The 13,263-nt window shown below is 41.0% G+C and overlaps 1 protein-coding gene across 6 annotated transcripts in view; it reads left to right on the top strand.

The window, feature by feature from the left end:
• LOC112860480 (chondroitin sulfate proteoglycan 4-like) overlaps window positions 1-12,109 on the top strand; it is a 75,329-nt gene extending 63,220 nt beyond the window's left edge. For 3 of the 6 annotated variants that reach the window (XM_086678695.1, XM_086678670.1, XM_086678690.1), the window contains 2 exons: window positions 2,029-2,212; window positions 3,099-8,507. In XM_086678695.1, coding sequence (XP_086534821.1) covers window positions 2,029-2,212; window positions 3,099-5,146 — 2,232 coding nt within the window. In that variant the 3' untranslated portion in view covers window positions 5,147-8,507. Of the gene's footprint in view, window positions 1-2,028; window positions 2,213-3,098; window positions 8,508-9,258 lie in introns of those variants that run through there. The other 3 variants (XR_015241213.1, XR_015241215.1, XR_015241212.1) reach the window with 3 other exon arrangements.
• Window positions 12,110-13,263: the final 1,154 nt, after the last annotated feature.

The following is a 13,263-nucleotide window of genomic DNA, read 5'->3' as shown; positions in this document are numbered from 1 at the left end:
CCACAGCAATACACAGCCAGACTCCTGTTAATTAATACAGTGTTTCCAAATACTGACTGATGAAATGCTCTGTAAATTATGGGATAATGTATACTAATAACTGCTGACATGGACATAAATACCTTGGAAAAGCCTACCTCTAAGTTCAGATATTATAGAAGGCAGGTCAGAAAAAAAAGATGTGACCTATCGGAATGAAAGGGTTAACCATTTTATCTCTAGTCTTCCTTTCTGTGATTAGAGTTTTAGAACTTTCAGTCACTGTTGTTGGAGGAAGGACTACCCACATGCTATCTGAACAACCAAACCCTGGGTGGAGCCTATCTCCATCAGCTGGGCCACAAAGGACATTGATAGGCAACAGGCATTAGAGACTTAGATGAAAATATTGAAAAATACCCTAAGCAAGGTGGGAAAATTTGAACATCCATAAGAATAACAGTTGCAATAGAATGAAATACATCATACATTAAAATTCATGAGTTTATAATGATCTCAAAACAAAACAAACGTTTATGTTTGGATATTGGAATCAGGGAGCTCATTTTTCTAAAAATCAGTATAAAGGGAAAGAATCAAGTATTTATCCTGTCTTTCCTACATATACTGCAGCATAGCATCAGTGTAGCCGAATAGCTGATGAGGGAAAATTCTTTTTAGAAGACTTTCAGGTAAGAATGAAGAAGGAATGTTTAAAATATCATTGCCTTGCCACTGCAAAAATCAGGTGTTTAAACAATCATATCACTGACTCTGTAAAATTATCACATGACCAGGCTGGTGGAGAACTTTAAAAGAGATGGATCAACCTGGAAGCATTTGAATTCACCGATTAATCTTAACATATCCAAAAGAGAAGCAACCCAAAATTATTTTGTCTTGCAATGAGATGCACAGAAAATATACAATACAACCTGTAAAACATTCCTAACAAAAACTTGAATCTGATTCTTATTACATTTCTAGATTTAATTACTAGTATATTGGAAATGTAGGGGACAGAGGAACATGTCAAACAACACCATTGGGATGCAAGCAACAAAATCCAGAATGTAGGAAACTCTATAAGGCAGATGACCCAATTACTTTAACAAATAAATTACAAGCAAAAAAATTAGAGAAGAGGAACCTATAGACTAAGAGATGCCTCTGAGAAGCATCAAACAAATGTGATGTGTGGACTTCTAAGGATCCTGACTCAAAGCAACTATGTAAAAAAAAAAAGCCATGTAGTAGATCATCAGAGATATTTGAACACTAATTGGATAGTTGATGATATTAAGTAATTATTGATAATATTTAGATGTGATATGGGGCACCTGGGTGGCTCAGTCGGTTGAGCATCCAACTTCGGCTCAGGTCACAATCTCACAGTTTGTGGGTTTGAGCCCTGCATCAGGCTCTGTACTGACAGCTTGCTCAGAGCCTGCAGGTTGCTTCAGATTCTGTGTCTTCTTCTCTCTCTCTCTCTGCCCCTCCCCTGCTCATGCTCTGTCTCTCTCTGTCTCTCAAAAATAAATAAATGTTCAAAAAAATTTTTTAAAAAGATGTGATAATGGTATTGTGATTATGTTTTTTAAAAGAGTCATTTTGTCAATATTTACTACAACATTTACAGATAAAATGGTGTTTGAGATTGGCTTCAAAATAAGCTATTGGGCAGAATATGAGTAATATTATATACAACAAGATTGGTTATGAGTTGATAGTTTTTTAAACTATCATACAGGCAAGTGAACGTTTATTATATACTTTCTGTAATATAAATACCATAGCCTAAGTCATCTCGAAATCAACGTGCTTTTTTCCTTTGATAAATAAACTATTTTTGTAATAGAAGAGCTATGTTTGACAAATAGGTTACCATATTGTTAAGTGCAAACACATATGTTTGCAGATATGTGCCGTAATTTAAGCATGAGAATGAACCCTGAAAAGACATGTATGTATCTCCTTCAGTTAGGATACATGTTAGTCCTTGTATTATCCCTGAAGCCAGGGGCTGATTTTTTCTTCCTGTCTTGACAGGTCAGTGAACGACTGATATTATATCAGCATGTGGACCGTGAGAACACTGGCTGGACTGCAGAAGACTCTTTCACATTCACGACATCCTCCCCACCAGCAGCTCTAGGCCCTGAGGAGTTTCGTATTACTATATCATATGAAATTACTGAACCTGGTCGGCATAGTCGTCTGCTTGCAAATACAGGTAAAGGCACCAAAAGATATGGTCAGTGTCTTATTTGTAATTATTAAAGTTGGGACAATTTGGAAATAAGTAATTCTCTTGTTAATTAGAAATGCCATGATATCATAGCAATGCCATGACATCAACCTTTGAAAGAAAACATATATAGTTTTAAAAAATTATTTCTTTATGCGTGCTCTTTCTCTGGTCCTCTTCTCTTTCCTCTCATAAGCTTTAATAGTTGTAGTTGGGGGGAAGATTGAAAATTAGTTCTAAAGAATTTTATTTGTACCTGCAAACGGGGACTTTACCATGCCTATGACTAAAAACTGTCCATAGAAAATGAAAATAACAAATAGGGCAAGTTCCTGAAAGAAAAGGGGTATTGAAAGCTGCACCTGTTTCCCTGGCAAGAGAAAGTCCAGTAGTAGGTAAGTGAGGAAATTAACATTATATAAGTGAATCTCAAGATTTCAGAACTCTCTTGCTTGTAATGTTGACTTAATAGTTTGGGTGTGTGTACTTAAAATTTAATTTATATGCCTTGGGTAACAAGGTCCCTGTGCAACCAAGGTATTTTGAATAATCCACTGGAATAAGGAAATCTGAGAGTGAAAGTGCTTTGCAGCTGTCATCTTAAAGTTCTATACTATTTTTTTAAGTTTTAGTTATTTATTAGAGAGAGACAGAGTGAGCAGGGAAGGGGAAGACAGAGAGGGAGAGAGAATCCCAAGCTGGCTCTGTGCTGCCAGCACAGAGCCCAGTGTGGAGCTCGAACCCACAAAACCATGAGATCATGACCTGAGCTGAAACCAAGAGTCCGATGCTTAACCGATTGAACCATCCAGGTGCCCCTGTCATCTGAAAGTTCTAATGAAATGCCACTTTGTTCTTTATATTTTCACAGGAGCTGCCGTCAAGGAGGGAGACAAAGTTCTCATTGGCCAATCTAATTTAGATGCTTCCAACCTCTTACTGAAATTACCCAAATCACAGCGATCTTCCTATGAGATCTGGTTCCAGGTTATATCTCTTCCTCACCATGGAACCCTTATGGTTGGAGAGAGGAATATTACCAAAGGAAAACCCAATTTCTCCCAGTATATAGTTAATAAATTTGGAATCATATACCTTCACGATGACTCTGAATCACTGGCTGATAATTTTACCTTTGCCGTTTGGCCAAATCAAAAGAGCAAGTCTGCCACCAAACCAAAGGCTGACTTCCTTGAAGAGATGTTTAACATCACCATCTCTCCTGTTAATGACCAGGCACCAGCATTAAAGACAAAGGGGCTTCGGTTGAAAGTTCTACAGGGCAACAGGTTAGTTGTGGGACCTGAAAATCTGAGAGTGGAAGATCTAGACAGTCCTCCAGAGGAGATCAGATATATGATCATCCGTAATCCTAATAATGGATTTTTGGCACTGGCTCACCATCCAGACATACCTGTTCACCATTTCACACAGGCTGACATTGACAACTCTAGGGTTTTATTCATTCAAGATGGAAGCCCATCCTCAGGCGTGTTTTACTTTAGTGTGACCGATGGTCAACACCGCCCACTCTATAAGCTCTTCCACCTGGATGTCATCCCCATCTCCATCACCCTTGTGAACCTCACTGACCTACTTCTCCCACAAGGCCAGACAATAGTTCCTATCACCAATACTCATCTGTCAGCAATGACCAATGGGAGAAGCCCCCAAATCACTTACAAGATGACATGGCCGCTCCAACATGGGCATCTGCTCATTGAAAACCAGGTGGTCATCAGCTTTGGGCAGGAGGATCTACATTCAGGAAGACTCTCTTACCATATGACAAATCTCACTGCCTCTGGGGACCAGCTACATTTCTCACTGTTTACACCAGAAAGCAACCTTACAGGACAAACACTGAGCATCAGAGTGCAGCCTCTACTGTGGGTTATGTCAAACTTGACCATTGCCAACAGAGTGGTTTATCAGCTGAGAAGAAAGGACCTTGATGCTACTGAGCTTGCTAATAGGACTAAGAGTGATCCCCAATTTGAAGTGACAGAACCCCCTGTCCATGGAAGACTTGTACGAAGAGTGGGCCGAGGTGCTGAAATGGAAAACGCTACTGTATTCACTCAGAGGGACATTGACCAAGGATTGTTAATGCTGAATCCACATGCCAACTTAACAGGCATCGATATGGTGAATGACTCCTTCACTTTCCTGCTCAGGGCAGACCATGTACAGCCAGCAATAGGTTATCTCCCCTTCACCATAGTGCCACCTGACCCCTTACTCTTGCAAACATTTATCCCTGATGTTTCTTTACTAGTCACTTCCAATAACCTTGTGACTTCAGATTTCTCTCAGGAAAAGCTTGTGGTTTCCTCAGGACCCACAGTACAGGCAGAAACTTTAGGGAAGCTGACTCAGGCCAGGCAGCAGCAAGCAGATCCCTGGGGACGACACCATGGTCAAGAGCCTACAATGGACAGCAGAGCCTCTCTAACTAGGATCATTTGGCCACCAAACACCACCGACGCCAGTCCTCAGGCACCCACCCAACCCAGGGAGAGCAATTATCCTGTGATAGTCATTGTACCCTCGGCTGTGGTGGTCTTCCTGCTGATAGTAACTGCCGTGACCTTGTGTATCCGGATGCTGGGCCGGAGGGCAGAAAAGGCAAAACCTCTCATCAAGCCCCTGACCAATCTGGAAACTACAACCCCAAGTCCTAGGCCAGAAAGGAGCATAGCTGTTCCCACCGTCACAGTGACACCCCTTCTAAAAAGCTCCAGCAGTCCTCCAGTCAGTCTTTGCAGGGACCCACTAAGTGGGCAAATGGCTTCTCCAGCTACTGAGCCAGTGGAGAAATGTGCTCCTTGGGAGACGTGGATGAATCTGGATCCTGACATGGTCAAGCTCTGCCGACAAACCAACCCAACACTGAAGCACAACCAGTATTGGGTGTAGACTGAGGGCTCTTGTTCCTGAGTGACCGCCTGCTGTACTGGGATAGGTACTGGGATCCAAAGGCAAAGGAATGCTGGGTGAATCAACTGAGAAAAGCTTGGCCGTGACAGTCACTCAGTGCTCAGTTATCGTCCCGTGGTTAGATGTTGGCAAGTGTTTATTGTAACGCGTACAACACTCTTCTGATGGGCTCTCCACAATGAGCTTTGTATGCTCTCTTCTGGACCTGACTCTGAGTATAAGGTTGTGTCAGTATTTAAGCCCTTTACCAAAGTGCTACCAAACATGCTGGCCTAACTGGGAACAGCAGTATTAACTTGGGTGCTAGAGTTAATGGAGGAAGACTTTGCATATTTCTCACTGAGGATTCACTCTCTCTGAGTGAGTCAGCAAGGAAATGCAGGAACTGTTTCAGCAAGTAGAAAAGGTAATTTAGCAAATCAGCAAGTTTGTTTCTAGTGTATTTCTATAATGTATTTTCCTCCTTGGAGCCCGTAGGTTTGACTTCTTGTGCAGGAAATGCCTTGGTGCTCTGGATAGTAGGACAGCTTGACTCCCTTTGAAGTATTCACTGAGCATATTGTGTTTCATTGAGAAGATTTATCTATTCTGACTTGTAAAACCAAGTCTGTAGTACAAATATGATTTGAAGCCCTAAAGAATAGAAAAGGCTGTTAAACGCATTTGTGATGACTCGATTTGGCTTAACATCACGATGAATTGAAATAATGGCAAATTTGTACCTGACTTGTCTGGTTGAGCCTACCATTGGCTCAACTGATTCAAACCTGTTTTGATAACTCTAAAATGAAGATATCAGTACTTGTATTAGTTACGAATGCTTTAGGTTACAAATCACAGGACATTAGCTATGAGTCGTTTAGATTGGAGATTGGCAAACTTTATTCGTGCAGTACCACATGGTAAAGAGCTTAGACTTGGCGGGCCATGTATGGCTGTTTATTTTTAACAACCTTCATTTTCTTAACAAAGTTTTAAAAAGGTAGAAACAATTCTTAGTTCTTGCCTTTGACCCACAAATCAGTTTGCCAACTATTGATTTGGCTAAGCAATAAAAGTCTTGCAACTACCAAGTAGCCTGAGGTGGACATTCCAAGGCCGGTTCAACAGTCCAAAGATGTCATCAAGTACTGAAACTCTTTTGTTCTTTCTTCTCTACCTTCCTCAAGCTGTTGGAATTCTGTTTTTCATTTTTGTTTTTGTTTTTGTTTTTTGGCTTAGTTCCTTGTGATTGTGAGGTACCTGCTAATGCTCTAAGCAGTACAGTCACGTTCAAAGGCAGACATTCTAGTGGGAAAAAAACAGATATGGCAAAAAGACTTTTTCTTAGGATCTTACTTATTATTATTATTATTATTTTAATCCTGTAAGGGTAGGCCTTCCCAAACATCTTCCCCCTTTTATGTCTCAGTCTAGAACTGAGCAATGGGATTCCCATCTCTGGAACAACCATTTGGCCAAGAAATGGAATTCTTCTGACTGACGATCTTTCCTGGGGCTGGGAGAGGATTCTGCCATGTCAGAGATCAGTGGATAACCCCACCCTGTAATTAGGGGAGGCTGGAGGATGGCAATTAGTTAAACAGTGAATAAGATCTATTAAAGTACTCTTCAAATATGAACTACTTGGGAAATAAGCATTTTGATCTTTCAAATGGATATCTACTTTAGTATCTCCTTTTCATATTTTAATGATTTTCTTAAAGCCAGCAACTAGTGAGTCTAGAGTGGAAGGAACAACTTCTTCTGGCAGGGGCATTTGGCAGTGTCTGGAGACATTTTTGGTTTTCACAACAGGTGCTGTTGGCATCCATTGAGTGCAAACCAAAGATGCTGCCAGATATCCAACACCGCATAGGACAGCCCACCAAAAGAATTACCTGATCCAAAATTTCAACAATGCCAATGTTTAGAAACCCTGGTTAAAACCACAATGAAGAGTTTTCTTGTCTACCCAATGAAGGATTAATAAACCCATTACCAAATGTAAGCAGCAACTATATTCTAAAAACAGAATAAAAGGGTGAAAATTCTATTGTACGGTTGAAACTCTGCTTGGCAAATTTTTTTTAAAGAGGATGTATTTAAAAACAAAGCTTGAGGGCAGATTCATTCCTTCATATTCCTTGATAAAAGAAAAAGATTTTACCTTGTGTTAACAGGTGGAACACATCGGGAGGGACAAAAATCGATATTTACAAAGGTAAAGATGAGGTCAAAGTGTTCCCCAAAGTCTAATGGCCTCAGATGTGTTCCATGTGGACAAGAATTTTTTCTCATCCTTTCCCTTTTCTGCTTCTCTGGGTTGCTTTTCTGTCCCAACCCAATTTTAACGGCTCTCTGTGGAAACAGACTTCATAATCTACAGACCAAATGGAAGGACAGCATATTTGGACCTAGAGATAACTAATCATGTCTTAGATCTCTGGTTCCAATGCTGGTGCTAAAGAAATCTTATCTACTCTTCTTCCTAAAGTGATTCCCTCCTGTCTTTCTGCATTATTGAATTATATGTAGCCCCTTTCAAGTGTTTTTGGACTTGATCCCCTTAGAAAGGAGGACTGTGAGTCTTAACCCAAGGTTGGTTTGATCACTATGCAACTCAGAATTATTCTTTTTTTTTTCTTTTTCCTTTTTTTCAATTTAAATCCAAGTTAGCTAACATATAATATAATAATGTTTTCAGTAATAGAATTTAGTGACTCATCACTTACATATAACACCCAGTGCTCATCCCAACAAGTGTCCTCCTTAATGTCCGTTGCCCATTTAGCTTGTTCTAAGGAGCCAGGTGCTCAGAAGGAACAGAATGGCAGTATGTGCTTGAGCTTGTACACAGAAAGGGAAGGCTGAGGAACATCTTTGCATCCAGTTAAGTGGGTTTTCTTTTCTCTCGGCTGGGCAAGGAGACTGCCTGTTCTTTGTGGAAGAGCCAGATGTAGTTGGCTCCATGACCATGTTGGCCTCTTCCTTGCTTCAGCCATGAGGTCTGTGAAGCTTATCAGCCTGACCAAACAAAAAAATATGATTTCCCCTCCCCTTTCCTGTTAACTCTGTAACTTCATAAAAATAAAATTAGTGTCCGTATTGGAATTAAATAGACACAGATGCTTTGAAATGAGAATTCACGGTGTCTGTGAGTGTGCCTGCCAAAGCAAGACCATCAGTGTGAGGTACAGATGTCAAGACTCAGTAATTAATAGAGTAATTAATATAGAGCTTGGAAAGTTTTCCAGAGCATCTAGAATAGTCTTCTGATTTGCAGATGGATTCAATTTTTAAAAATGCCTACCATTTGGTGCTGGCTCAAATAAAAAATGAAATAAAAAGTTTTGGCAAATTCTTGTTTAGTGTTGAAAATTAGTTTTGGAAATTGAAAATCAGTTTGAAATGGTTTCTCCCATACAAAGAGCTACAACTGCACGTCATAATGAATTTGCCACCTCTTAACAAATGACTGGGGAATGAATAAGGGGACACCAAAAGTTAATGTCAGAAGAATTGCTGATTCTTGCTTAACAGGAGGTATTTTTTTGGGTGGGCTGGGAGTGGAGGGTCTAACATTGTTCCATATCTGGAGGTTTTGGCAAATTCTAATCTTTCAGGGATCCTGCTCAAACACCTGGGTGCACTTCCTTAGAGTCCTGCATTAGGTAGATTGAGATAGGTGCTGTTCTTACCGTCTGGTTTTTCGGATTTCTGGGGCTGTTAGACACGGAGGGTGAATAATAGGTATGTATCAGATGACACTCCCTGAAATTGACAATGGGACTGTGCTACACACCTACATCTTTCAGAAGCATTGTAATTAATGAGTTTGAGGTTGGCCATGTGTAGGGAGACATATACGGTTGAAAGTGGGCATGGAACCCACTGTCGGGCATGCCCAGTGATGGAGCCCTTGGCTAAGGTGCTCAAGAACACCACTGACTGTTTGGCAAACACTTAGAAAGGGCTGCCTTTTCATAATGATTGGCAAACATTTATAAGGCACCTACTGTCTGTGAGACACCAAATACTAGACACTTCCCCTAGATGCAGATACGAGATGTTGTCCTGAAAGGATCTTTCTGGTTTGTTTCCTCTGATAGGTTCTTCCAGAATCACACAAGGAGTGACAGGAGAGAAGGTATGGAAAAAAGGACAAAGAGAAATAGAGGTTCAGAAAGGGCTTCGTCTTTTCACTTGAAAACTCAGTGGTGTGGTGAGAATGAGGGACCTCACTGGCCCACCCACCTCCACTTCCGCCCACCTGTCCCTCAAGGTGCCCCTCATGTTCCCATCGAGGCCTACAGAGTGAGACACTACAGAGTGGTTAGATCTAGACTCTGCCTCTGTTTTGGATCCTGGCTCTCTGCTTCCAAGCAGTGTGGCTTTGAGTAATGTATTCAATCTCATTGAATTTCGATTTTTTAGACAACAATTTCTTCCTCCAAACCTACCTCTTTGGGTTTTGTTAAGATTTAGTGATGTTAATATCATTATCATCATCATCATCATTACCACCTCCATACAGAATTTTCAGTGCATCAGGCACTATACTAACTGCTACAAAAACTTTTTCTTACCTGCACTTTTAATGCATTTTAAAAGAACTAATACATTAGGCCACTTCAGTAAACGAGAGGCTCATATTCTACCCAAAGCAGTACATGGAATTGAAGCAGTATGTGGTAATGGAATTTCAGGTGGGCGGTTTAAGGATAGGTGATGTGTTTTTCAGAAGGGGAGCTTCCCACATGCTCATGCCCCACTGGGCAGGCACTGCTTTCCCCTTTGTCCTTGGATGGAGCCTTGGCAAGAAAATGGATGAAAGAAAGAACACATCAGGAACATTTGTAAAATCAGGGATTTTAATGGTTCTCTATCTTGTAGGGGCTGCTGAACTGTTGATGAAATATTCTGCTTTGTTCCCTTCCTTTCCAAACCGGATCAAATCCCTACATCGGCCAGGGCTTTGATTTGAAACCTTTACCCCTTCTCCCACTTCCCATCCCATTATTCCCAAGCATTCACAGGCTACTACTTTTCTTTTTCTCTTTTCAAAGCTTAATTATGTATTTTGAGGGGGAAGGCAGAGAGAGAGGGAGAGGGAGAAGCCCAAATAGCCTCTGCACTGCCACCACAGAGCCCAACATGGGGCTTGATCTCACGCACTGTGAGATCATGAGCTAAGCCAAAATCAAGATTCCCACACTCAACCGACTGAGCCAATGAAGCACCCTAGTAATTTTCTTTTTAAGTCCAGGATTAGCAAAGGACTGCCACTTAAAAAAAATTAATACCATAACTTTACCAAAATAAAAAGTGCTGTTTACCATCACCATAATTTCCTCTCTTAAGGACAAACTCTTATAATAAAGAATTTTGGGGGGAAAAATAAGCAACTTTATGCAAAATTCTCTCCTTTGTCCAGATCTGACCACGGCCTGGAAAAACCTCAGCACACGCCAGCAGGGCCAAGAACTGTATGGAGGCCATGCTTATGGCTGCATGGCCAGACCTCAGGGAGAAGCAGGGAAGAGAAAAGTCAGCTCCTCAATGACGGTGTTCCTTAGGAAAATGTGGTCAGTCATCCCGTGTGTGTGTGTGTGTGTGTGTTTGTGTGTGTGTGTGTGTGTGTGCATTAGCAAGGTTTGGGGATGAGGACTAACTCGCTATTTAAGAGTCCAGACAAGACCAGCTCCACAGGCATATGCAACCAGTGCAGCCACACAGGCCTCAGAAGGACCTGGGCAGGGATTAATGCTCTGTGTAACCATCTTGAAATTCCAATAATTTTTGAACATGGCTCCCACATTTTCATGCTTCACTGCACCCTGCTAATTGTATAGCTGATTCTGAGACTGCATAGAATTTAGTTGATGACTGTTGCATCAGACACCTCTTAAGCATTGTTTAAAATTCTCTCAGCTTGGCTTTTTCCTCCAACTATGGCTCTGGCTACCAGTTCCAGGCATATTTATAGCCATAAATGAGGGTGTAGTGTGCCCTGGGTGCCGGTATCTCTGCAGCATGCCTGTGCGAACCTGTACTTGCACAACCCAGAAGTGAGAGAGTTAACTCCCCACAGAACAACCCTTACCCAGCAGCAAAGAGGAGCTAAGGAATAAATACCTGTTTATACCGGGCATAAACAGTTCTAAGATGCATTCTGTGAGGCTTCTCAGACTGTCATGAAGATTGAAGACAGATATATGGGTGTGTGGAACCTCTTCCTGCCCTGCTTGTTATCCCTGTCCCTCACTCCTGCTCCCACTCACAGATGAGCCTTTGCTGTTAAGGGAGCCCAGGCAAAGACAGTGGTCCCTATTTTCCTTGTATCATCAGCTGGGAGTATGAACCCTATGGCTAGGCATCCATTGCCTTATGGTTTTCATGGGACCCTTAGGAACAGTTACTCTGGGTTACTTGCCTTGAGGGCCTGTGCCCTGCCGGACCCCTTATCACACGCAGCCCAGGTCTGCTGGGACACTGCTGTCTGCCCACAGCTGGGAGCCAGGAGGCCTTGAACTAGCGGCAGACCCTAAGCCAAGGCTCTATCTTGGAATCAGCCAAGAAGTCACGGCTTTACCAAATCACCATCTAGTTAAAAATCTCACTCTTCATTGCAGTTTCTCCACTGGTTGTGTTGGGTTTAAGAAACAGTAGCTCATTAACCACAACTTTTAGCAAGACCAAGATTTACTGTATTTTGTAATAGTTTAGAAACGCTCTTCTGCATTTCATTTCAGCACTGCTCATGGTTTCTCAAAGTAAAGATTACCTCGCACTTGTTTTTAATAACAGCTTTATTTATTTATTTTTTTGGGAGACAGAGAGAGGGAGGGCACAGGTGAGTGAGGAGCAGAAAGAGTGAGGGAGAGAAAGAGAGAATCCCACAAGGGGAAGAGGGAGAGAGAGAGAGAGAGAGAGAGAGAGAGAGAGAGAAGTGGAGCTCAACCGAAGCAGGGCTTGTGTTCAACCAATGAGGAACTGGAACTCATGAACCGTGAGATTATGACCTGAGCTGAAGTTAGATGCTTAACTGACTCAACCACCCAGACACCCAATAACAGCTTTATTGAGATGTTATTTACACACCAAACAATCCACTCAAGGTATACAATTCCATAGTTTTTAGTGTTTTCACAAAGGTATGCAATCATGTACTTGGCCATTTGCATATCTTCGTTAGAGAAATTTCTCTTTAGATCTTTTGTCCATTTTAAAAATTGGGTTATTTGTTTTTATTCTTCCACTGTGTTATCTACATATCACGGATAATAATCCTTATCAGATATGTGATACTCAAAAAGTGTCTCTCATTTTGTAGGTTGTCGTTTCAGTTTTTGGATGACGTGCTAGAAAATATAGGAGGTTTTATTTTTTTATTTTTTATTTTTTTTAATATATGAAATTTATTGTCAAACTGTTTCCATACAACATCCAGTGCTCATCCCAAAAGATGCCCTCTTCAATGCCCATCACCTACCCTCCCCTCCCTCAAGGAGGTTTTAATTGTGATGTCTAATTTATCTATTTTTTCCTCTTGTTGTTTGTATTTTTGGTCTTGTATCTAAGAAACCGTCTCCTGATTTGAAGTCATAAAGATGGAGGCCTTTGCTTTCTTTTAAGACTTTTATAGTTTTAGGTCTCAAAATTATATCTTTGACTCATTTTGAGTTAATTTTAAGATACAGTGTCTATGGCATAAAGTAGGGGTCCAACTTCATCCTATTGCATGTGATAACGAGTTGTCCCAACACTGTTGAAAGGGCAGTTCTTTCCCCCATTTAATTGTCTTAACTCCCATGTCAAAAATGAGTTGACCATGAATGTGAGAGATTTCTGTATTCTCAATTCTATTCCATTGAGTATATATATAAATATATATACACCTATATTCGTGCCAATTTGTTTTGATTACAGTAGCTTTGCAGTAAGTTTTGAAACTGGGAAGTGAGTTCTCCAACTTTGTCCTTCTTTTTCAAGATAGTTTTAGCTGTTTTGGGCTCCTTTAATTTCCATATGAACTATAGAATCAGCTTGTCAATCCTGCACAGAAGGCAGTGAAGACTTTGATAGAAATTGCATTGAATCCATAAATTTGGAGA

The sequence above is a fragment of the Puma concolor genome, chromosome A1, assembly GCF_028749965.1.
Source record: "Puma concolor isolate L17-30 chromosome A1, mPumCon1.1.hap2, whole genome shotgun sequence".
Taxonomy (NCBI): Eukaryota; Metazoa; Chordata; class Mammalia; order Carnivora; family Felidae; genus Puma; species Puma concolor.
The sequence above is the reverse complement of the archived record's forward strand: the minus strand, read 5'-3'. Positions and strand labels throughout refer to the sequence as shown.